This window comes from Orycteropus afer, unplaced genomic scaffold, assembly GCF_000298275.1.
Source record: "Orycteropus afer afer isolate SDZICR_OR568_19922 unplaced genomic scaffold, OryAfe1.0 scaffold00067, whole genome shotgun sequence".
In the NCBI taxonomy this organism is placed as follows: domain Eukaryota; kingdom Metazoa; phylum Chordata; class Mammalia; order Tubulidentata; family Orycteropodidae; genus Orycteropus; species Orycteropus afer.
Window position 1 is genome coordinate 11,828,334 of NW_006921654.1, and position 26,572 is coordinate 11,854,905.

The window sequence follows — 26,572 nt, forward strand, 5'->3', positions numbered from 1 at the left end:
GAGTCAGATCCAACTCAACAGCAGTGAGGTGGTTTTTTTTTTTTTTTTCAGTTTTTGTACAAGGACCATGCTTTTCCAGCTCACCACAGCCTTCTTTTTTAAAGTCTACTACTGAAAATATTTGCATTTGCAACTCTCACACCGTAGTTAACATGCCATCCTTTATTTTAGAACAAAAGAATTTTTTCAAAGTATCTATGAGCAAAATACTAATTGGTGTTGCCCTCATCTTTTTTTGACAGAGAAGCAGAGCTTGGTCTACATGATCAGCCTGCTTTAGTGCAGGTGAGTGAGCGAGCACAGGCACCTGGTGGAGAGGCAGGAGGTCCTGTTGGTGGGAGCCAGTTTAGACTGCATTGCACTCCATCACCTGAGGCCTCAGTGCTCCCACTGCCAGCTCGTTTCTCAGCCCAGCAGTCACTGCTGTGCTAAGATGGAAAGGCATTTACAGTGGCACTGGATGAGCTGAGGAGTACAGCATGGGAGTATGAGCTGAAAAGCCATTCCCTGGAGGTCAGAATAGTCCACAAGAGGCAATGAAACCTGGAGAGGGAAACACATACATTTTTGGAGGGACAGGGTCCTGAAACAAACATCAAGAGGAGCTCTTTCCTTTCTCTCAGTTAACAAACTCTTATTCAAAGAAAACAGGAGCAAATGCGATTGAGTGGACACCTATTGTTGGGCAAAGCCTGGGTCACCCAGTGTTAAGTTCCCAGAGACTTCCTGAGAGGTTGCACATAAAGACCTTGTTGTTGAGCTGCAGAAAGATGCTGGGAGTGGGCTCTGTTGTCCTCTGCTGTCAGGTTGGTTTCACCGAAGGGCCCACCGCACCTCCCCATGGAGACGCTGCTGGGTTTCAATGTGCTTTTTATTCTCTTGGCTGCTTGAACAAATGGCCATCACTGTTTCCATTGTGAGCTCTTCCCCTTCTGGAGATGAGCCCAAGTTCAGGGAACATGTGCTGGAGACCAACACTTGGCAGTCCAGGCCCCTACGTGGAGTGACTTTTTGCCTTTGCTTTTCCTCCCACAGAGGCTCCTTCCTGCACACGGAGATTGAAAAGCAGCGCTGCCCAGTGGGCTTTGTTTTCAAAGCTGGCTCCTAACCCTGCTGGCTCATCGGGATAAGGACAAAAATTCCACACCAAACTTCAGGGCCCAGGTTTACTAAAATTAGGAAAAAAGGGATTTCCACTCCTCCCTTAGGAGCTCTGATAGCATAGTGCCTAAGGCACTTGACTGCTAACCAGAAAGCTGGCGGTTCAAACCCACCATCTACTCCTCGGAAGGAAGGTTGGGCAATCTACTTCCATAGTGATACTGCCTCGGCAACCCAAGGAAGGATCGCTATGAGTCGGGTCCGACTCGACGGCATGTAACAACAACAACACTCCTCCCTTGTCATAGCCACGCTTGAGATCGTGTATCTCTTACAGCACCAACGGCTCAGTTTCCTGAAGAAAATTTCTCTGCGTTACCTACTCAATCAGTAAGCCCTTTGTTAAGTGAGAATTATCTTTTAGTTGAGAAAACTGAGCACTCTCATTGCTAGGACCTCATACTATAGAACAGAGGAGAGTTTACAAGTTAAGAGATGAAATGGTTGCCTCATATCCACATGGGAAGTTAGTGGCAGAGTTGGTACAAGAACACAATTACTTGAATATCCAAAGTTTATTCTATACCAAGTAATAAGGGCTACTTTTAAAAGTTAGGACATCGCAGGGGATATCAAGCTCAATTGGCATTAACATACTACACAAAACATTGTTCCACCTCTTACTTTGGCAAGTATGACTGGGATCTTAAAAGCTTGCAAGAAGCCATCTAGATGCAATGATGGGTCCAGAGCAAGGAAGAGTGAAGAAAGCCAAAAATTCATGGAAACAATTAGTCCTAGTGACTGGTACACCATCCGATCTGCAGCCTATACAACTATGAGACCAGAAGAACTAGATGGTGCCTGGCTACCACTATCATCCACTTGGAAGGGGATCTATGTAGGAGATCCTTGACAGAGGGAGAACAATGTGGAACAAAACTCAAAATCATCTGGAGAAAAAAAAAAAGCGGGGGGGGGGGGGGGGACCAGGTTTGCTGGTCCAATAGAACCCAGTGGAACCACTGAGACTGTGGCCCCTAGCTGCCCTTCAGGTCTGGAATTGAACCCACACCTGTGGCTTGCAGCCAAACAAAATACAGGCATATGAGCTGAACATTTACCTGAGGTAGATACACTCCTTGGAGAGAACAATCATGGGAGAAAGAAGGACTGCTTATACACAGGGAGACAGCTCAGGGGGCAGGAGTGCATGGAGGGATGGACACAGGGAAGAGGTAAGTATCAGAAGGAAGTGGGAGGGAAGCTGTTGCATTGGGGTAAATGGTGGTCAATGTCATAAGACAAAGTATGTGAACTGCTGTATGGAAAGTGAATTTGCTCTGTAAATTTTTACCCAAATCACACACACACACAAAAGTTATGACAACATAAAATGCACTATCTTAAATGTACAACTGGTTAAGTTTTGACAAATATATATACTCAAGTAATCAACACTGCAACCAAGGCACAGAATGTTCCCATCACTACAAATCCCCCCACTCCCAGCAGCTTCCTTTTACTCAATCCCCGCCCCACCTCTATCAAGCAACAACCACGGGTTGTGATTTCTGTTCCCTTTCATTAGTTTTGGGGCTCTAGTTTAAGAAATAAAAATTGAATTCAAACCACTTTGCCTGGAGCCCTGAAGTTTCTTGTTCCAGAATTTTCCTTACACTTTTGAACTGTAGGCATTACTTAAGCTTAGTTTTGAACCACTAGACAGCCTTAAAGGAAGCCAGTCATAGTACCAGCATAGGTACGTTTAAGTCTAAAGGGATTCATGTTTACAGGATGTAAAGGCCAAATGAATCCTCATTATGAGGTAAAAAAGAACTCTTTCTGGAAAATTACATTGCTTTTTCCAAAATACATCGTGCCCCTGCTCTGTGTCCAACCATTCCTTCCAGAGAACTACTTTTGTTTCTATGGAAAAACTTGCTTGAGCTCTTTAAAGTGAGCACATACACACACCATCTTTCCACTTGGAGACGTCTTCCCACTTTCAGTCATTTTTCTTCAGCAGTGGGGCCTATCTTAACAGCTCACCTGACCTTGCCAGACACATTCTCAGATACCACCATAGGATGACAGTGGTGGTGGAACACTGTCCAAAGCCATTTCAGTAGCCAGGAAGGGAACCAGAATTTAGAAGCTGGAAAACTTTGGTGAAGTGTTTGGAATCCAAGAACTGTTGCCAAGGTCCAGGTGGAGACAACTTTCCACCAGCCACAGACACTACCAAATCAGACAGCCTGCATTTCTTCCAGCAGAGTGAACACTGGCAGCCAGGGTGGGTTATTTCCCCCCTAGCAGCTTCACTTACCCAGACAGTGAGCTAACGTTTGGCACTGACGAACTTCACAAAGCAAGGACTTTAACCCCAATCTCGGAAACCAAAATGACTACATGAAATGAATACACAAAATTATTTCAACCAAGCCATGTTTTAAACATTTTTAAAGAATAAAAAGTATGTCCTCATACAGTCATAACATTAGAACCCACTTCTGAACACAGAACAAAGAAGAAACTGAACTTCCAGGAGAGATCCCATTCCTGGGAGATGCTGGTAGGGAGAATTCTGTGCAAAAAACCGTCTAAAGCACAGTATGGGATTCCCTCTTCCCTCTACAATGTCACTTCTGAGTATTTTCTGGTGTTTCTATAGTTTAAAATAGAAAAACTCTTTTTATTTATTTTTAATGTTTAACGTGTAGATTTTTAGGGAGTCATTGCACAGCGGGCACTGAGCTGTGATGGAGAAATTTGGAAACGGATAGTGGTGACGGTTGCAGTGGTGAAGGTAACTAATATATGAATTAAACGTGTAAAAGATGTTGAAATGACAAAAAAAAAGTCAGTTTTGAAAACAGGTTTTACACTAACAAGACCAAATATACAGAAATTAAAAAATACAAAGGTTTTTCAATGAAATCTCTCTCCTCTCAAACACCCTGCTGTTCCCCTTCCTTCCCCACAAGCCCTGGTGTGACTTGTTGGTGTATCTATTCAGGTATTTTAGCATATATAAGCAAATATGTGGCTATAACTTTCATCCTTTGTTATACAAATAGGGTATCATATACACTGCTCTGCTTTTTTCAATATATTTAGAAACAGAAATAAAACTCTATCTTCATTTACCCTTTGACCAGCAATTCCACCTCAGACTCTATCTGAAAGATACTGTGACAAAACCCAACTTTTGTATGTAGGTTATTCAAAGTATTTCAAAAGAAGCAATGAAATGACATACCAAGAATGAATAAAAATGGTTGCTGCTCTAGGAGGAAGGAAAGAATAGGGGGTGTGTAGAACAAGGACAGAAGCTAGATTTCTCTGAATGTATCCTTCCCTTTTTTAAAAACTTGTTTTAACTTTGGAATAATATAAATATTTTATGAAATTAAAAAAAAAAGCAGCAGCCCGAAAAATGGAAAACCAAATGGACTTACTGGGTACTGAGCTGGAGGAATAACCAAAGAATAAATATTTCAAACACTCATAATCCCTAGAGCAGTGTTTCTTGGTCTTGCCACTACTGATATTTTGAGCCAGTAATTCTTTGTTGTGTAAGGGTGTGTCCTGGGCACTGCAGAACACGTAGCAGCATCCCTGGCCTCTACCCACCAAAAATGTCTCCAGACGTTGCCAAATGTCTCCAGTGGGCAAGGGGGAGGGATCGTCCCTGTTGAGAGTAATTGCCCTAATGGGATATACACTAATGACAAAAGCAAACTGAAAAAAAAAAGGAAAAACTTAGACTGATTGCAATAATCACACTGGTGGGGGCAGGGTCGATAGCTTTCTGAGTGTGTGCTGTGGCATGAAGCAAATGAGCAATCAAGTAGGTGCCACTGGGAACTGGGATTGCTGGCGCAGGGTAAGAGAGACAGATTGAAGATCAAGGAGGACCCTGTGGGCCTCAATATGAATCGGATTAATGTTAGTGCCAGTATGAACCCAAACCATTGAATTAATCCCAACTCATACAGCAACCACCATTGGATTTCCAAGCTGTAAATCTTTACGGAAGTAGATTGCCTCATCTCCCTCCCATGGAGAAGCTGGTGGATTTGAACCACCAACCTTCTTGTTAGCAGCCAAATGCCTTACGCACTGTGCCACCAGAGCGCCTCAGCATGAACCCAGGATGTATTTTAAGAAAATGACCTAGCTCTGTCCACTGAAAAGATATAGGAACCATAACCAACCCAGTAAAAATGTACACCCCAAAAGCCCAGACTGTGGTCTCCAAATACAATTTCCCACTAAAGGGAACCAGGAGTTGACAAAATGGCTGAAATGAAAATTGGGGCATGGAATGTACAAGATGAACCTTGTATCTCATTGTGCCTGAAAGCAAGGAGGCATTAAAAAAACAAAACACAGGCGTCAACTCAAAGGGGCTCTCCCTTGGCTGAAAATAGGATAATTTGAGCACCAAAAAGGCTGACTGGAATGGATTGAGACACAAATGAAAAAAAAAAATACCATGAGTTCAAAATTATGCTGAAAAACAAACACAAAAAAGAACCAAACTCCTACCATCACCAGCTCATTGGTCACTTTGGAGACTGCTTGGGCACCAATTCATTATTTTGGGAATTTATATGTAAGGCTAAATAAGCATTTATTCCTTCTCTCTGTGGAATGTATTTCAAGGTAATCAAATAGTTGATGGGGCAAGTTCTTCTCAAAGAATAATTCTATTCTTAAAAAAGATATAGGAGGAATGATAAAATTAGACAATCACCCTTTTGCATTGCCTAATGAAATCATGGCTCCTCAGTGGCTGCTAAAACCAATTGGTGAAGGGATGCTGGGCAGCTTTATAACGAGATGGATCAGGCTGACACTGGTGAAAATCAATCGCTGAAAGTGGGGCAACCAAACGTTGTGTCCTGCACCTCATGCCTTGATGCAATGGAAGTACGCAGAATCACCTGAGAAGTATTCATGTCAAGTAACAACTGGAATTGAATCCAGCCTCTACCTGGAACTACCCATTTTTAAGAAACATGAGGGACAGAGGAACTTGTTCAGCACCAGAGGAAATAAGCAGCCAAATCCAGGACACGAGGAATTCTATAGGATAAATGACCCAATTTTTCAAACATAAAAAGGAGGGTAAACTTTAGAGATTTAAAACCACTAAAGATGTATCTGTATCAACCAAATGCATTTTGTCAACCTTGTATGGATACTTTTTGAACAAATCAACAATCCAAAGCCATTTTTTGATATTACAGGGGAAAATCAAACACACTGCATATTACGTTTTAAAGAATTATTAATTTTTTAGGTGAAATACGTTTGGAATTTGTTTAAAAAGTACTCCAAGAAAAAAAAAAAAATTGAAAGAGGGAGGATAAATCAAAAAGAATAGTATAAAGTTGACTGTTGTTAAAATTGAGTGATGGGTACATGGGGTCCACTGTACGAGTCTATTTGAAAATGCTTACAAGTTTTAAAAAAAGGAAATGTATTTTAAAATTAGAAGCAGTTACTCGTTAAATATGGGTTAAGGAACATTAGGAAAAACACATGATCTTCCAATTGAATGAAAGAAATTTGAGAGCCTGAGCATATTGCAGAGAGATGATCTTAAGCCACAGATGAGGCTCTAAACATGGGTTTTAAAGTACAGCATGTTGGATGTCTCAGCACGTTTTTAGCTCTTGAGGAAACAGGCAGAGCCCAAGGTACAGCCGCCTTCAGTCTCCAGCCTTCAGGGGTTTTCTATGTCTATTCCAAAGTCTAACTTTAGGGGTATTTTTTTATGTTTAGTTTTTGTGTGCAAATTTGAAGAGCTTACCATAAAATCTAGGACTAAGAAGACCTTATCCCCTTACATTCTCATATAAATATTTGCCCTCTGAAATCAAATTTCCTAGGAGGGAGATGCATAATCCTCTGTGGACACAGCTCCTTTCAGTGCAGGGGTCTAACTGCTGTCATAAAGAGAGGACTCAGGGTCAGCAAAGAATCTTCTGTTTGATTAAAGCAGCATTCGGGAGAGCCTGGCCTGCAATCACTGTTCTTTTTGCCTTTCTTTCCAGCTATCTAAAAGGTTTTCTTATGGAAAAAAACAGCCAAGATAATTTATAACATGCATTCCTTCTGTAATGAAAAAAATTTAAGAACATATGTCCTAATAAAAATGAGCTCACAAATGCTCACAGCAGTATTCTTGAAGCCAGTAAGTAGATACAACCCAAATGTTCATCAGCTGGTAGAAGGATAGACAAAATGTGGCATATCCCTAGAATGGGATAAGATTTGGCCATAGAAAGAAACACAGCGCTGGTTCAAGATGAATGTTGAATTACAGTTAAGTAAAAGAAACCAGATAGAAGGTCATAAATTGTATGACTCCATTCATATGAGATATGCATAACAGGCAAATCCAGACAGACAGATAGATTAGTGGTTGCCTAGGGCTGGGAGGGCTGGGGAAGTGGGAAGTGACTGCTGATGGGTATGGGGTTTCTTTTTGAGGGTGATCAAGTGGTTCTAAGACTGACTGTAGTGATAACTGCACAATTCTGTGAATATACTAACACCACTGAATTGTACCCTGTAAATAGGTAAATTTTATGGTATATACATTTTCTCAAATTTCTTTTAGAAGGATCAGCACAAGGCTAGTCCCTATGAGGCAGATGTAAAAGATGTCCCAAATGTCCAACTTTCCTGAACTGCCGTGCCATTCAGTCACCTCTAACACCTACTCTTCCTTTTCCCCTCAGTATCCTCCCTCCCATCTTAAGAGTTCAGTATTTTACTGTAATTTCTCACAGAATTCACAAACTGCCAAGGAAACAGCTCACATGGTGGTACAGGCTGGCAAGTCTCAAGTCTGCAGCTAGGTCTGGAGGATTCTTCCCACTTGCACGGTTCCAGGAGCCAGGGAACCCAAATCGGCAGGTCAGACCCGACTGGCTGCTGTCTCAAGTCCAGGGGTGAGATGATGACGAACCAAGTGCAGGACCAGAGAATGAGAGCGAAGGGCGCAGAATGAGAGCAAGGCGGGACTCCAGATCCATCCCACCCTAAGCAGACATAGAGACTGGGATTTACAATACATCACAAAATGGAGGACCATGGCTAAAAGGGCCATAGTAAGCAATTCACTGCACTGCAGAATTGTATCTCAATAAAAGTGTTCTTAAAAATATTCAAAGCTATAAAAATACTGAAGAACCAACAAGGTCCTTGAATAATCCCAACATGGAGAGCTCCTATTTTCAGTCCGTAATTCAACAAGGTGTGAAGACAGTGAGAATTAAATCTGAGAGGTCCATTAAAATAGGATCAGGTGCCAGGTCTGTCAGAACCCTTTGGCCTTTTAAGACACAGCTCTTTCAGCTGAAAGTGACAGAAAACCGACTCAGAACAGGAGCTTGTCACACATGTCGAAGACCATGGCAGGCTCTGGCTTCAGGCGTCTGATGCCAGATGCCCAAACAAGGTCTCTAGAACTTTGACTCTTGGCTGCTGCCTTCTCTGCTCCCTTCAGCCTTTGGGCGGCTGTCTCTGTGGTGGGAAGACACGATCACAGGCGGTCCCAAGATTATGTGCCCTCGACAGCTCCAGACATGAGAGGAGAGAGTATCTCTCCTGGTAGTTCTGGTAACAGTTCCAGGACAGTCCAGGACTGGCTCACATGTTCCTGGAGCCGGGGAGTGAGGTTAGCTTCAACCAAGTCTTGTGGAAAGCAAAGGATCACTAAAGTTCATGGGGAAAAAGGTGGCTCCGGCAAGAAGAAATGCTGCAGGTACAAAATACGTATTTACCACGCTAGGTGAAGCTCTAAAGCCTGCAGAGAAGACTCAAACACCACTCACTTCAGCCCTGGCAGGATCCATTTAGGAACACACAAAACAGAAGGGCTCCAGAGGTGTTTAAGGCATCACATTCCAAACTCTGACTTCGTATTTTAGAAGAGCAATAAAACACAACTTAGGAAAGACACCAAGGTGATTAGTGATGCCATTTCAGCAGAGAGCTACTTCAATCAAGTACAGACTGCTCTATGTTATGGAATTCCTTCCATATTATATAAGAGATACGACTCCCTGCTAGAAGGCTTTTTCCCTGACTCAGCCACCAAAGAGCTCAGTCTTGTCCAGTATGAAGGAAGAAGGCGGTTCTGCTCGGAGCACTGGACAATGTCCTGTGATACATTTTTTGCAAACTTTCTCTTCTCATCTGAACTGGTGATAATCTGGTGGGTTTCTGATCCAGGATCCAAATGCCTGCCTCCGAAGTGTGTTCCACGCTTCCTGGTAAGTGGACGCAGCTTCTTTGTACTCTTGGTATGTCTCTAGCTTCTGCCCCCTAAAACACAAACAAAACCAAGCATACAGGTACTCAACAGCTCACCCCAGTGCTAATGTGAGGCCCAAGCAGCCACCCGGACAGATTTGTAACGAGACACTCAGGTAGAGAGGATTTCGGAATGCTTTCCTAGAGCAACTCAACCTCCTCAGCAGGGAGTTCACTAGAAGGAAACATGGATTAAAACAGGTGAGAATGAACAGAATGCTAGTTCTGCCCAATCCTTATAGAATCAGACAGAGCAAGAATAACTGTATATACTTTGAGTTTAAATTTTTTCTAAGGGTCTAGAATTTCCACCAGAAGACCTCACCATTAGAAACTTCTTGGCTGCATTTTTCTCTAACAAAGCAAAGCACTTTTCATATTAGCCATATTCCCCTCTTTCTTTCTACCCTATTGCTCCCAAATCCTTGACCATGTGTGACTTCAAAGAATGGGTGACACACTCAGTAATATTTGTAATAGTTCTATCCAGTTACCAGATTTTCTTCTGTGGCCTACATATTTCAACCATGCAATGGTTGTGCATTAAATAAAAATTACAGTTACCACTTATTAAAAGACTATTAGAAACTAGGCTGTGTGTTAAGTGTTTTACTTGCAGTATTTCATTTAATCTTCTCAACTATCTTAGGATGTAGTTGTATAACTATTCTCATCTTACAGCTGGGAAAACTTAGGCTCATGTTTTGATTGAAGACCCAGTTATTTCCTTAGCTCATGTTAGTACAAAGAATTGTTTCTTCTTGTAGTAAACATTGATTTCAATCATTTGAACAATTTCCTACAACATTTCATTGATTAAGGGGTAAGGTTCACACACAAGATGATAAACTTTACCTGCCCTGGTGCTTCAGGAAAACAGTGAAGGATAAATGGTCCACCCTTTTGTGTTCTGGGAAGTGGCAGAGAACCACCTTCTCCACGTGACTTAGAATCCTTCCCCAGACGATCTGCCCATGATTCCAACTCACAATGACTTAGGAAAGTCACTTAGATATGATAACTGCCCCCCTGCTTACCTATATAAGGCCAGAGGCAGGCCTTCCAAGTGCCCAGTCTTTGCTTCATAAACGATTAGCTGAACTATGCACTCACTGACCAAGCTAATTTGATTTGACCAAACTTCAGTTAAACTTCTCTCCTTCCTCCAGATCTCTCAATTTGATCACCCTCAGCCTGAATCAGGATAGGAATGGAATAAGCCTAATATAGTGGCCTCTCCTGAGAACCAGATGACCATGTGTGAAGATACTTCCTACTCAACTGTCTGGGAACATCACCCTCTACTCCTATCCTCTTTCTTTCGAGCTGTATTTTCCCCTCCCTATAAAAGAAAATCCTGCCTAACCTTTGCAATACTTACAGATCTTACGGTTGGCACATTCTTTCTATGGCAACAGTACCCTTTCCCTTATTGCAGTAATTCTTTTGAATAAAGTATGAAAACCCACCCAATGCCAGTTTGAGTCTTTTCCCAGATAAGAAACATGCAAACCTACCACAGATGCCTTCAGGGCATCAATGCTGACTTAAATATGCGTGATGGTGTTAACAAGTGGCCAGTTTCTTCCTACAGAAGCTTCTAGCTACTCCTTAGCTTCCCAGCCACTATCCCCTGACGTGGCTTTACAACCCTCTATTTTTCCCCTGGTCCTAACTCTATATTCCTGTTTACAGAGCTAGTTAAATTATGGAGCTCCAGTTCACAACCACTGATGCAAACAAAAGAGAGAGAAGCAGTAATGTTTCTAGCAGAGCACACTGTTCTCCAAGCACTCACATTAACACAGTGCTCTGCCTTCCTGTTTTTAGTTGCCGTAAAGTTGATCTGACTCATGGTGACCTCAAGTGTGCAGAGCGGAAGTGATCCACAGGGTTTTCCAGGGTGTGACCTTTTAGGGGCAGATCACCAGGCCTGTCTTCTGAGATGCCTCTGGGTGGGTGAGAACAGCTAACCTTCTGGCTGGTAGGGAAGCACTTCACTGTGTGAGCCACCTAGGGACTCCCTGCTCTCTGTCTAGAGGTAGAACAAAAGGAGGGCCTGGAATGAGCCAAACCCCAATTCTACCCACAGTCTCCTGTGACTTTACACGAAAACCACTCATCCTCCATATCACAGATCACATGCATATGGAAGCAGGGCCAAGGGACTAGAAGAACATGTGGTCAATCAGCAATGGCTAAAAGGAGCCCTGGTGCCGCTGTGGTTAAGAGCGTGTCTGCTAACCAAAAGGCTGGGATTCAAACCCACCAGCTGCTCCATGGGAGAAAGATGTGGCAGTCTGCTTTCATAGAGATTACAGCCTTGGAAACCCCAGGGCAGTTCTACTGTCCTACAGGATCACTATGAGTTGGAACCAACTTGATGGCAATGGGAGATGGAAGGTGCTGTCAGAGCTTCCTGCCAATCTTAAGCCAGAATCAAAAGAGAAGTCTTCCTCAAAGTGAAAAACCATGGGTCAACAGCAATCTAGAAAGCAGGTTTCACCTGAGAGAGCGTGGCCTCTTGTTCTCTGAAATACTGCTTAGCAGCTTCTGGAATGATCTAAAGAACTCCACTTTGCTGATTCGGGATCTGTTCAAAAAGAAGACAGAGCGTATTTAAGTCTCCCTGCATATCAGCCCTCTACCAGATACCAGGCTTCATGTGGAAGGCCGAAGGGGCCCCTCACGGAAAATTACAGAATCTAACAGATTAGCAGGCATGATTAAAGGAGACATTCATCACAGGGCCCAACTTGCTATCTTCCCCTTTTGCTTTCTTTAAGTAACATTTTAGAGAAGTGATCCTCTCTGTCTCCTTGGTATCGATACTCAATAATTCTTTTGCTTTCCCTCTTCAACCTGTTGTGATCACTGGGTCTTTGCAACAGGGGGTAAGGACCTTGTTTTCCTACAACACAGTGACTGGCTTTGACTGTGCCAGAGTTCTGTACTTGTCAAGGAAAAAATCAGGAGGAGGTCTGATTAGGATGCTGTCAAAAACGAATCTCATCTTATGAAATCTCATCAACAGTGGGATCATCACAGCAACAGGCTCACACAGGAAAGACTGAGGATGAAGTACTAGATACCTAAGAGCCACCTTAGGCCATCTCCTTTCAAGGGAGTTGATCACTATAAAAAAAACTCACTGCTGTCGAGTTGGGTCCAACTCACCAACTCATAGCGACCCCTCCTTGGGTTTCTGAGGCAATATCTCTATGGAAGTAGACTGCCCAGTCTTCCTTCCAAGGAGTGGCTGGTGGGTTTGAACTACCAGCCATTTGGTTAGTAGTCAAATGCCTTAGGCACTGTACCACCAGAGCCTCAATTTCACAAGAAATGGAAAGCTTTGTTTCAGAGTCCCCAGTGCTGTTCCCTGGGTGAACCGTGGTCAAGAAGTCTGCTCGGATAAGCCACCTCAGGCAGACTCTCCAGACTCTTCCGAAGGGCACTATGGGCCTCTGGATGCCACTCCTTTGCTCTTAAACTAAAAATTCTGGATAGAGGTCATGATTTGGAAAGTTAAGGAAGTGAGTGTTGCTCCCTTCTCGTTAGGCCTTCTTGCTTTCTGCCAGTCCATTCCAGATGTGGCTTTGACTGACTGAGCTGCCTTCCTTTCCCTCAAAAAACCATTGTGTTCCAGTGACTCTACATCTAAACGGACTGCGAAGTCACATCCCAGAAAAGTCAAACACGCCTATATTACCATCTCTTGTTCCCCTATGTGGTCAGTGTGTTTGCTATCATCAGCTCTGACCACCAGGAGGCAGGCAGTCTGCTGCCTCTGCCTTTTGAACCCTTGGAGTTAGTCTGAAGAGCAAAACCTCAATGAAGTACAAAAGGATGTAAGCTGGATTTTAGCTGTGGTAGTTCTTGTTTGTTTTGAGAAGAGAAATAATAAGTGTATCAAAAAGAGAAGAAACAAATCCATCTGCAAACTCCATTTATAATACAACTTTTATAAGGGCATAATAAAGACAAAAGTAGCTTAAGAGTACAAAGGACTATGCTTAAATAGTGGGCGTCCTACAACAGTCGCTTCAGTAGCAGCTCAATCCAGACTGAGGTGGAAATGCCTTCAGTGATAGAGTGGTCACTTCCCCAGAGCCTCTTCATAAATGATTCTTAGGTTCCAAGCCAGATCTACTGAGTCCAAATGTCTAACGGTAAGGCACAAGAGGCTTCCCCAAGAGAAAGAAAGTTTTTAACAGATGGTGCTGGGCCAACTGGATACCCACTGTAAAATAATACAGTTGGATCCCTATCTCACATCATATAGAAAAATCAACTCAAAGTGAATCAAAGACCTAAATAAAAGAGATAAAATTATAAAACTATTAGAAGAAAACATAGAAATGAATCTTTGTGACCTCAGATTAGACCATGGTTTATTAAATATGACACCCAAAGTATGAGTAACCAAGAAAAAAAATAAACTTCCATCAAAATTAAAAACTTCAGTGCTTCAAAAGACACAATCAAGAAAGCGATATTTGCAAGTAATATATCTGATATAGTAGTAGTATCCAGAAAATAAAGAAATCTTACAACTCAACCATAAAATGATAAATAACCCAATTCAATGATCAGAGGAAGTAAAGAGAGATTTCTCCAAAGATGATGTACAAATGGCCAAGAAGCACAGGAAAAGATGCTCAACATCATTAGACATTAGGGAAATGCAAGTCAAAAGCACAATGCAACAGCACTACACACTAGGATGAGTACTAAGAAAAAGGCAGGCAATACGTGTCAGAAAGGATGTAGGTTAATATGACTGCTCTGGAAAATAGTGTGGCAGTCCCTCAAAAAGCTAAACACACAGTACAATATGACCCACCAATTCCACTCCTGCATACATTCCCAAGAGAACTGAAAACATATCCGCACAAAACTTGCACACAATACATACAGCAAAAAGCAAAAAAAGGACACTCAAATGTCCACCAACTGAAGAACGGATCAATGAAATGTGATACATCCACACGACAGAGTATCATTCAGCTCTAAAAATTAGAGAAACACGGAGACACGCTACAGCCCAGCCGAACTGAAAACAGGATGCTCAATGAAAGAACCCAAACACAAAAGGCGATTCATATGAAACGTGCAGAATGGGCAGACACACAGAACCGCCCAGATGAGGTGATAGAAAGTAGATTCAGGGTTGCCAGGGGCTGAGGAAGGCGCTCCGATGTCACTATGGCTAAACCACTGGACTGCTAACCCAAAATGTCAGTGGCTCAAACTTACCAGCCACTCCACAGGAGAAAGATGAGGCTGTCTGCTTCTGTTAAGATGTTCAGCCTTGGAAACTCTATGGGGCAGCTCTACTCTGTCCTGTAGGGATCCTATGAGTTGGAATTAACTTGATGACAATGGTGGTTTTTTTTAGGGGCTGACGGGAGGGAGGAGTGGCAGTGACTGCTAATGGGCAAGGCTTCCTTTCCACCACTCCCCGACTCCACGAGCTTGTACCTGGCTTGAAGGCTGCGGAGGCCTTTCTTTGTTGTTCCCTGCGGGAAGCCGTTGGCAGTAACATCCAGGGGCTGGTCAGAAACTGCACTCCAGCTGATGGCTATGAAAAGATGATTCTGAGATTAAAACTGCTCAGCTTTCTTTATAAAGAAACAGCAGAGGCGTTTTGATAAAATACTTCTTTGCTCTGCAGACTCACGAGGGTTGAGTATGAAGTCAGAGATGGTGACTGTCTCTCTGACGCTTGGCATCCTGACTACAGAGCATAAAGTGGTTCATGATTCACCATTATCATTTGAGCAGCTAACCATCACTGAATGTTAATTGCATGCTAGAGACACAGTAAATGCCTGAAATGTCCTTTCTTATTTATCCGCCTAACAACCCTGATAAATTATTCCTTTTATCTAAAGTTTGAAGACACTGAAGCCAAAAACAGAATGCTATGTCCAGAGTCATAAAGAGCAGGGATTTGACCCAGTGTGTCTCCAGAGCCAAGACTACTACTGACCACTCTGTGGTATACTGGCTACATCTGAATTGTGGCATTGGTCAAGAAAATCCAAGACACTACGAACTTCAGAACAAGTGTGTCTGGGAAGAATACAGCCAGAGTGCTCCTTGGAGGTGAGGATGCTGAGCCTTCATCTCACATGCTCTGAATACATTATGAGGAGGGACCAGTCCCTAGAGGAGCACATCATACTCAGTGAAGGGGAAGGTCAGTGAGGGAGAAGACCCTGGTGAGGCGGACTGACAGTGGCTGCACAATGGGTTCAGGCGAGCAATGACTGCGAGGACGGCCCAGGACCAGGCAGTGTTTCGTTCTGCTGCACACAGGGCCGCCATGAGTCACAGCCACCTCAGCAGCATGTGACAACACCGACAGGCTGGGGGGAGGTGGCCCCACTAGGGTACTCCACTGGGAGAATCAAACCAGGACCACTTACCTGCCCCACACGGAACAAGGCGGCCTGGGCTGTCAGCCCTCCTTGCCTGCACTGCGCAGCGACTCTGTTCAAACAGTAAATCTGACTGCTGTATTTTGAGTTCTTGAACTCCGAAGCCTTTGGGTAAAGATGAGACATTCCTACACCTAAATGGGAGAGAAATGCACTCAGTTCAGGTACACTCATGAAAGACAACAGTATCTGGGACTGCGGTTATAATCCTAACTCCTGAGTTCCATTGCAAGGCAAGGGCCTTAGGAGGCATGCGGGCTCATTTGTCCACCCAAAAACTTTTCCACAAATGTTCACAGCACTGGAAACAACTCACATGCCCATCAATTGATGAATGCATAAACAAAATACAGTGTATCCAGACCGCAAACAAACGAAGCAACTGTGCTCAGCTCTGAGTCCGGCCGTCTCATACACGTGTCCAGTAGAGCTGGGCTGCAGAGCGTTTTCAAGGGCTGACTTTTTGGAAGTAGATCACAGGTCTTTCTTCTGAGGTGCCTCGGTGGACCCCCAACTGTGAATGCAGCAACTGACTGCATTCACTGTCTGTATCACCCTGGGAACTCACATCCACACAAAAGACTGTTCTCAGCAACAATAAATGCTATCTAATCATTTATCAGTGTAGGGGATTTACAGGTGAGAGTCCCAGAATGGAAATCAGGCCATGAGAAGTGGCTGGAGGAAACTCCTTTGCCATCACTCTGAAGTGGTTAACTCTAGAAGTGAGTCATCACCCCTCAGTGACTTCAGTAACACGAGACTCTTAATTCCCGATACAGTATAGGCTTAGACAAACTTAAAACCACAAGTATCAACTTATTGACATCTGCTTCCTTAGGAATCCTACAAACACACCAAGATCAAAATGGTCCTGGAACATAAAAGCTTCATTTTCTCTTCTATCTTCCATGCAAAACAGAACGGCAACAGAACACAGGTCTAGAACTGAACAGACAGCAAGCAGTTTAACGTCCCAGAATGGAAAACGGGGGAAAAGCCCTGGGCACTGTGCCTGGGCATACAATTCACCCATTAACAGTATACAGTTCACTTATCTTCAGTATGTTCACAGAGTTCTGCAATCATCACCACCACAACTTAAAGTCAGAACAATTTCATCACCCCAAATAAAACCTCACACCCACTGGCCGTCACGCCCATGTGCCCTCCCCACAGACAGATGATCACCAACACTTCGGTCCCATCCTCCCACTCCTATATACTTTAAGACCAAAATGATCTCATTTTATCTTCTAGATTGCTTTGTAAACATAACCTTCTTTCTATTAACGTTCATCCAACATATTTTTAACTAAAACCATTTAACCATCTGCCCACTGCTGGGTATTGTGATTGTTTCCTTTTTCTTTCTTGCTAACCAGAAGACTGACGGTTCAAACCCACCAGCCACTCCTCAGAAGGAATACCGGGCAATCTACTTCCACAGAGATACCACCTCAGAAACCCAAGGAGGGGTAGCTACGAGTTAGAACTGACTCAATAGCAGTGAGATTGGTTTTTTGGTTTATACACGAAGTAAACCCATGACTGCTAACCAGAAGGCTGGCGGTCCAAACTCACCAGCTGCTCCACAGAAAGAAGATGGGGCAATCTACTTCTGTAAACACTTACCGCTTTGGAAACCCATAGGGGTCACTCTGAGTCAGAATTGACTCAACAGCAGTGAGTCTGGTTTCTCTGGTTTTGGACACACAAAGCTAAATGTCTGAGTATATTTTTAACTGAATTATGGATCAAAAGGCATAGGTCTTTTTAAGGGTCTCTGGACATACTCTCATATTGGGCTTTGAACTGGTTCTTTCTGGTTCAGTCATGGCCAATGAAGTTAAATTAGAATGGACCCGAATTTGTAAAATGTGGGTGTCCTGGAACTAAAACCAGAATGGAAAAAAGTCTGGGTTGATGCCCTGTCAGAAACTTAAACACTTCTTGGAAAATAAAGGCAGTGTGCTAATTGACATTACCAGAGTCACAAACAGTAGCACCATGCTCAAAGATGGCAGGCAAGCATGCTGCTCCGAATGTGTCACGGGCCACAGTCCTGGCAATAAGCCAGCCTCTCACATCAGACTCCTGGAAGGGCTCACTGTGCCTCTTCTGAGTCTCCCATTTCAGGGCCTCAATCTGCAAGTTTTCCATAGTTATCTTTCTGCTTAGCCCAAAATTAAAAAAGTTGGATTTGTTCCAATTTTGCTGCTTTGACCATGACTGAACCAGTTCAAAGCCCTATTCTTACATTACCTCCCCCGCTGTCCTCTCACCTGCCAATCAATGCTCTCTGCATGACTTCCTGGCTGTAAGGGCATTTCCCAATGACCACAGCTGACAGGTAGATGGGATCTTCTAAGAAGTGCATCAACAGTGCCCCTTGACAACCAAGAACGTTCCACCGAGCTATCTTGTCACTGCAGGACATGGAGCAGGTCCTGTCTCCCCGGCCTGGCTTCACTCGGAGCAGCCCCACCTGGTGATATGCAGCTCCCGGCTTCTTCGAGTCTCCAGCTTCCCCAGGCACACATTTGGCTCCAGTTCTGTAGATGTCCACCACCTTGGCACCACTTGGAGCCTCTCTCGTCATAGGGGCCGATTCCTCTGTGGTGAGATTTGAGCTGCTGACAGCTGGTGGGGTTTGGCCACTTTCCTGCTTATCCAGACTCTTTTGGTGAGTTACACCATTGGTAACTTCCCTGGCAGGGATTCCAGGCCCAAGCTTCATCTTTTTGGCTACAAGACTGTCAGGATCTTCACATTTCCTTTTATTTTCAGGAGCTTCCAAATCACCACTGACCTCTACTGATGGGCTGCTGGCCCAATGTTTACTGACAGGACAGCAGGGCTGGTCTTCAAATTCAAGCATTGGAATGATGGAGGCATCACCACCTGCAGGAGAAGAGACCTCTTAAATCAGTGGTGTTCAACATGAGGTCCCCAGGCCAGCCACCCCAGCGTCCTCGGGAACTTGTTAAAAACACAAATTCTTGGGACCCACAGCAGATGGGCTAAATCAGCAACTGGACTTAGGGCCAGCAATGTTTTAACAACCTCCCCAGGTGATTCCAATTGATGCAAGCTTAAGTTTAACAGTTACTATCTTAAATAAAGACGAGTCCTGGTGGCACAGTAGTTAAAGTGCTCAGCTGTGAACTGAAAGGTAAGTGGTTTGAACCCACTTGCTGCTCCATGGGAAAAAGATGTAGCAGTCCACTTCTGGAAAGATTTATAGCCGTGGGATCCCTAGGGGGCAGTTCTACTCTGTCCTATTGAGTCACTGTGAGTTGGAATCGACTCAACGGGCAGTAGGTTTGGGTTTTTGGTTTGGCCTTCAATAAAGGCCAATTCTATACTCCCAGCTAACCTGAGAGGAGTTAGAGCAGCTGCCAAAATTTCCCGACAAGAGTCACCTGGGGCTCTTGTTGAAGCCCCTCTTAGACCCAATGAGTCAGAATCTCCAGGACGGAATTTTTAACACGGCTTCCAACTGAGTCATTCTGATTTAACCCCTGATGAGATCTTGCATTTCCACCCAAGACCCACTGAATGGGATTTTATATTTTAGCAAGAATCACCTAGGCATCTTGTTAAACTGTGGCTCCTGATGCAGCATACCTGGGGTGGCAATGCAAATCCTTAGCGAGAGGCTGAACTGCAATGAACCAGTTTGAAGCCAAGATTTTTCAAACAAAGGTCCCAGGTCCCTCTTATCTCAAGGAAGTTTTGGAAATACTGGTTTAGACCAGTGTTCCTCAATCTCAGCACTATGGAGATTTTGGCAACAAATTCTCTGTCGTGGGGCCTGCTGCACCTCACAGGATGATTAGCAGCATTTACGATATAAACCCCCTCCCCCCCGCCCCCCACACACACACAGACTGGGAAGTCCTGCAGGAAACCATGCAGCCAGCGTTTCCCAAATGCATCTGACCACTTTGGTTTAGGGGCTTCTGAGGTACTCTGTACTTATAAGGGGTTGTTACAGATTGAACCATGTCCCCCCCAAAAATATGTGTTGTAAATCCCTGTGGTTATAATCCCATCTGGGAACGAGTTGTCTTTGTTATGCTAACAAAACAGGATTGGTGTAAGGTATTTTAAATCTACCTCTTTTGAGATACAAAAGAGATTAAACTAATTCAGAACAGTAAAGACAGGGAAGAGACTTGCCAGGTCACAGGAAGTGTCCCAGGAGCAGAAGCTCAGAAGAGACAAGGAGCTTCCTCCGGCCGTGAGAATCACTTTCTGTCACAGCTACCCACCTGCGGTATCTGTGCGACAGCAGCACTAGAGAAATAACAGAGACCAAAGAAAACCAAAGTTCCGTGAGAAGCACTGTGGTTCCCTGCAAAGTGCAAAGGAAGCTACTTCTTCAAACCCTGGCCCAATGTGTCTGGCTTTTCTAAAGTGTGTAAATGATGACTCCGAGTGTGAAAAGCAGAGATGAGAAATGGGAATGTTGCCAGAGAGCCCACTGGCTGACTTCCAGAGACCTTATAAGGTGACATCTACTATGGAGAATTCACCAGGTTCCAATTCCAGTGCAGGCTCGGAGGTCTGATCTCAACAAATGCCTGAAGGTGAAAGGCCGACTCAGGCTAATGAAAGCCAGACATAAGCCTGAAGGAGCTAACCCAGGCGCCACTTTACTAACTTTGTTGTTGTTGTTATGTGCCATCGAGTCAGACCCGACTCATAGCAATCCCTCCTTGGGTTTCCGAGGTGGTATCACTACTGAAGTAGATTGCCCAACCTTCCTTCCGAGGAGTGGCTGGTGGATTTGAACTTCCAGCCTGCTGGTTAGCAGTCAAATGCCTTAGGCACTACGCCACCAGAGCTCCCAGGGAGCCAGCCAGTCACACTCTGTAGGCCAAGCTCTTTCCTTCTGCAGACACCATGGTGGGTGCAAGGTGGTCCTGGATCAATAGCACCTTCATTTGTCCTCTTGACAAGGAAATTCCTCCCGAATCCCTGAACACCTGGAAGTGTCTGGAGACATTTGTGGTTGTCACAACTTTTAAAAACGACTCAAGAGTTAGGGAAGTTTGATCAGTGGTTTCCAGATTTTGATTTTGCAGACCAGTAAAATTCACAGCAGATTTTAAGATCAATAGACGGTTGCCAACTTTTTATTCTGCAAATAAGACCCTTAAAAGTCCCAATTACCATCATTTAAAGTAAAAATCACAACACCTCTAAATTTTAAGAAACTGTTGTTTACTGCCACTGAGTCAGTTCCAGCTCACAACAACCCTATCTACAACAGAAGGGAACACTGTCCTGCCCTACACCACACTCACAAAATTTCTGCCCTACTTGAGTCCATCATCACAGACATTGTGTCAAACTGTCTCACAGAGTGTTCTTTTTCAATGACCCGCTACTTTTCCAAATATGATATCCTTCTCCAGGGATTGGTCCCTTCTGATAACAGGAACAATGTACAAGAGATGAAATCTGGTCATTCTTGCCTCTCAAGGAGCATTCTGGCTATTACTGTCAGCAGACAGATCTGTTCTTTCTGCTACAGTCCATGGCACATTTAATATTCTTTGCTGTGGTGGTTATGTTTGTGTGTCAATTTGGCTGGGCCTGGTTGAGTGGCTGGGTAGCTGCTTTAGGGAATGTGGTGTGCTTCCTGTAAATAAGGAGAAGCTCTGAGAATGGTCTCTAGCTTATGACATGCTTGGACCCTGCATGTGGCCATGTCATTGTTCAGCAGCCTGACATGCTCTACCGACCTTGGGACTTACAATGGACTTAAATTAATGGCCTGCCGTGTGGTTTGATAACATCGGAACTGTGCCTTTTTACTTGTCAACCTTGGGCTTCTCAGCCTCAGCAGCCAGCAGCTGTCTGAGTGAAGAAACACCTCTAGCTCCAGTGGGCCGGGAGCAGGAGGCAGAGCTGGACCCCAAGGTTGAGGGGCTTTCACCCAGCCCCTAGGGCCTGGCACTTTGAACTTGGACTTAAACTCTCCAAATTGTTAAGACTAAGCTCCTGTTTGTTTAAGCCATCCCCTTTGTGGTATATTCTTGTCAGAGTGGCACTAGGGAACCAGAACCCTTACCAACACAAATATATCAATTCTTCTGCACTCTTCCTTATTCACTGTCCAGCTCTCACATGCATATGGGCCACTGAAAATACCATATTTTAGGTCAGGTGCACCTTAGACTTCAATGTAAGAAAGCAGCTTTTTGAAAACAAATCATTACGCACTCCTGGTTTTTCTTGTTTTGCGATGGACCAGTAAGTACTCTCATCACAGATCGGCGCTAGTCTGTGGAGCACTAATTTATGTAGCTGCGAGTAGGCCATCAGGCTAGCATAGATCCTGGATGCGTCATCTTCACCATAAGGACATGCCTGCCACTAGGATCAGCAAGGCTTTAGTTACTCAGAATGTGGTCTGCAGACCAGCACCACTGCCTTCTTCTGGGAGTTGGTGAGAAACGCAACATCAAAGGCCACTCCTGGGACCTAATGAACCTGAATCTTTGTCTTAACAAGATCCCCGGCTACTTCATATGCACATTACAGGACATCCACTGCTAAGAACAGAGTGTGAAAGCACTTTGAGCCTTGACAGCTATTCTGTCTTTTTACAGCAGTTCCCTATCTCTGCTGAAATCGCACGCATAATTTCAAAAGCTTAATATTCAGAGGACAATCTTCTACCCTTATTTCAAAGTTTTTAGGGTGAGGAATTTTTACTGCCATCCGGAAGTTGTTGTTTACAAAAGGTAGTAATTATCGTCCATTTCCAAGAAAGAGAAACACGACAGAAAGGACCCCTAGGCCGGGTCTGGGGATGCTGCCTCATGCAACCACAGCACCTGAACGTCACCTTGCAACCAGCTGCAGCCGGCTGATCCAGACTCACAGCAACCCCATGTGTCAGAGCAGAACGTGCTCCACAGGTTGGTCAGCGGCTGATTTTTCGGAAGCAGACACAGCCAGGCCTTTGTCTGAGGTGCCTCTGGGGGAACTTGAACCTCCCACCTTTGGTTAGCAGCTGAGCACATTAACTGTGTGCACTCTCTCACAGCTCATCAGAGTTTACCTAACCATGTCTGCCTACATTTCCAGAAAAACCCTACAAGGGGAGGCAAAGTGATCATCTTATTCTGGTACATACACAGTCTGTGGTACTGTGCCTGACAAGTAGTATACGTTATCTGTTCAGTGAATGAATAAATAAGAGTGAGTATCAGAGTAAGTTATGACAGTACAACTGTGGACTTCTGGCCCCACACTGGTTTCAGACCTTCCAGGGTTTTGCCCTTAAGCCTTCCAATCCTGATTCTGAGAACTGAAATAACATGGTAGAGTGATTAGGTATATTGCCCTAACTGTCCACAAAAAGGGACCATCAGCTGTGGCAAAGGTGCTTTTCTTGAGAAACATATCCATGCATAAGATAAACATAAGGAAGTAGACAATGGGCCATCAATCCAAAGACTGCAACATACTTACAGGGCGTATGGCTGGAGAAAAACACAAAGATGATGTTGGATCTGAGCTTCCACAGTCCTCTCTGAGTTCCTGCAATAAAGATGCTATCTTCTTCCAGGGAGGCTGCCAACTGGAGTTGATGGAGAAGGTACCTGGGGCGGGAGGGGAGTTCCAGGATGTTATCAGAATGAACAACCAATCCTACAGTACAGGGGAAGGATGTGACAAGGGGGCTGCTAAGAAAGAAGGGAAGTGTTACTGTAGTCCAGTGGGACTCGTTGTTGTTGTCACTGTTATGTGCTGTCGAGTCGGACCCGACTCATAGCGACCCCTCCTTGGGTTTCTGAGGCAGTATCACTACGGAAGTAGATTGCCCCATCTTCCTTCCGAGGAGTGGCTGGTGGGTTTGAACCGCCAGCCTTCTGGTCAGCAGTCAAGTGCATTAGGCACTACGCTACCAGAGCTCCCAGTGGGACTGGTAGTGATTTGGAATTACAAGAATGATCTAGACCAGCGATTCTCAAAGTATGTTCTCTGAACCAGCACCATCAACACCAATCACTGGGCAATGTGTTAGAAATGCAACCTTTCAGATACCCCCTAACCTGTTGAATCTGAATATCTGGGGGTGGGCCCAGCAATCTGGATCTCATGAGCCCTCTAGGTGATTCTAAGGCTTGATACCCACTGGTCTAGACCAGAGTTGTTCAAAGTGTGGTCCTTAGACGGACTTAATGTTACCTGGGAGCTTGTCAGAAACGCACATTCTAAGCCCACCCACCTCAGACGTGCTGAGTCAGAATCTGTGGGGATGCGGCTTTACCTCTGGAAACTCCTTCTGGCTATGACTTCAGCATGGCTATCATTAAGGACGTCTCCTGTGGCAAAGACAGGACACCACGTGAAGACACAGAACCTGGAGAGGCCTTAGTTCCTAGAAGTAGAACAGAGTAGCTTCCCCTGGGACCTGGAATGGCCATGCAGCTTCTAGAGGGCTTTTGCCAAAAAGCATCACAATTATTAATGGCAAGACAGTTAGTTACTTACAGCAGTGTAGCTCAGCTCAGGATTACATATATTTAGGGCTGGGTAACACTGTTATGGGGCTGTCCTGTGCACTGTAGGATGTTTAACAGCATCCCTGGTCTCTACTAGGTACCACTGGAAGATCACTAGACGCCAGTAGCAACCCCAAATTGTGACAACCAAAAATGTCTCCAGATACTTCCAAGGGATGAGGGAGGAATTTCCCATGTCAGGAGGACAAATGAAGGTGCGACTGATTCACAACCAGCTTGGCAAACACCCTGTTTCCAAAACTAGTAGGATGCAAGGAACGTAATATCTTTCAAGGAGCCCAGAACCAGACAGTAGTACTTGGACACTCTGGACTTGAGGGAAGTGGGGCTGCGTGACTCACCCGCATCAGTACTTCCATCTGATCTCGGGCATTTGTGGTGGAGATCAGAGCGCTTCCTGTCCTGCTGCCCCCAAGACCTCACCCTGGATGCAAGTTTTCCCCATAAGCAATCTCAGATCACTTACTCAACCTGCAGTGCTCTGCCTGTTTCTTCAGTATGTCCCTATTTTCTGTAGATGGTGGCCCCTTTCACATATCTCCAGCACCTGACACCCTGGTCGAGAACCAGTGATCCATCAAAACCAAACCAAACCAAACCTCACTGCTGTTGAGTGGACTCACAGCGACCCCACTTTGGGGTTTATCAGGACATGGGTCCAGGTGTTTTGTACCCCAAAATCACCCCCGTGCTCATAGTGATATGATTCCCTGTTGCCTGAGCATGAAGGCTGCTTTCATTTTATCTAATTCAATCTCTAGCTTCTTGGGAACTAGTTCTTCTTATGTGGGGCTAGATCAGGACAATGAGGGACCCAAACTCAAGGAGGAACCTGCTAACTTGAAGCAGGTGAAGTCCCAGATCTCTACGAGAATTTCCACATTGGTGCCACAAGTTCCACTGAATTCAAGACTGTTTCCTGGGGCTTCAGTAGCCACTCCAGATGCACCTTCTACCTGCCATTTTGGAGTTCTGAAGCCTTCCAGACACAATGTGGAGCAGCTAACCCAGGGAAGCTCTGGTCTGAGCAGGGTCCCACTGGCCAGCTTTGTGCCGAGATGATTTTTATACTTCTTATTCTGACAAAAGGAGCAAAGTTCAACACCTGTTTTCAGAGTTCCTGAGACAGGTTTTGCTTAGACTCCCACCGGTGCTTACCACTCTTCCTCATTTTGGACTGGCCTATGCATTTCGTTCCTGTTCCCAGTGAGACAACTTCCTTTGCCACTAAGGAGACAAAACAAATCACTAAGTGAGCTCCAGGGTCTGCATGGTCCCCAGTCCTCAGGTTTATGAAGTCTGCTCATTGCTCCAGAGCACTGCCACAGGCCTACCCGCCGAGGACTACGGTTCCAGCACGTGGGTGTCCCGCCTCCAGAAGCACTGTGGCCACCTGCTGGCAAGGGGCAGGGAGAGTATATCCACCACTGTGGTCCACACTGTGTCCACCACTGTTCCAGTTTCCCCAACTGCCGAGTCAACTCCAACCTATGGCAGCCCCACGCGCGTCAGAGTAGAACTGAACTCCATGGGGTTTTCAATGGCTCTGACCCTTTGGAAGTAAACTGCCAGGTCCTTCTTCTGAGATGCCTCTGGATGGACTCAAGGCCCCAACCTTTCATCTTACAGCCAAGTGAGTTACCCATTTACAACACCCAGGGACGCCACCATTCCAGTACAGCAATGTACAATGCTACCACCCCTGACAGAGACGAAAAGGCCTCACCTCGCACCGGCTTGCCAGGGGAGTCACAGTCCTGGTCAGCTGCAGACTGTATCTTCACCACAGCTGCCAGTAACGTCCACTCACGGTTTGGCTCAGGCTTCCCCTGTTTGGGCAGCTTGGTCCCATAGTGTGTGTAACACAGCTGAGCAATCTCGTCCGCAGTCCACATGGTCTTAGCGGGTGCTGAGGCCCTGAGCAAAACCATGAGAGGCGGCAGAATGGAAACCAACGCAAGATGCTATAACCCTGAATCAGTGCTTCAACAGTCTTTCAAATGCAGCATAAGCATGTTCATACTACGGTCCTCTACGTGGAATTCTGTGGGTCAATTCTCCTACTACATCTCCAGCCCCTTTTCATCTTCCCTGAAAGACTGAAGATGCCCAGAGTCACACGAGTCCCAGAAGATAAAC

General features: G+C 44.8%; 1 protein-coding gene across 1 annotated transcript; it reads right to left on the reverse strand.

The window, feature by feature from the left end:
- Positions 1–9,317: 9,317 nt before the first annotated feature.
- On the reverse strand, positions 9,318–26,328 carry ADAT1 (adenosine deaminase tRNA specific 1). Its single transcript, XM_007940375.1, has 9 exons — positions 26,160–26,328; positions 25,592–25,660; positions 24,178–24,232; positions 23,376–23,506; positions 18,167–18,785; positions 15,870–16,015; positions 14,920–15,019; positions 11,945–12,031; positions 9,318–9,450 (listed from the first exon to the last, which is right to left on the reverse strand). The coding sequence occupies exons 1-9, from the start codon at positions 26,326–26,328 to the stop codon at positions 9,318–9,320; spliced, it is 1,509 nt and encodes a 502-aa protein (XP_007938566.1).
- Positions 26,329–26,572: the final 244 nt, after the last annotated feature.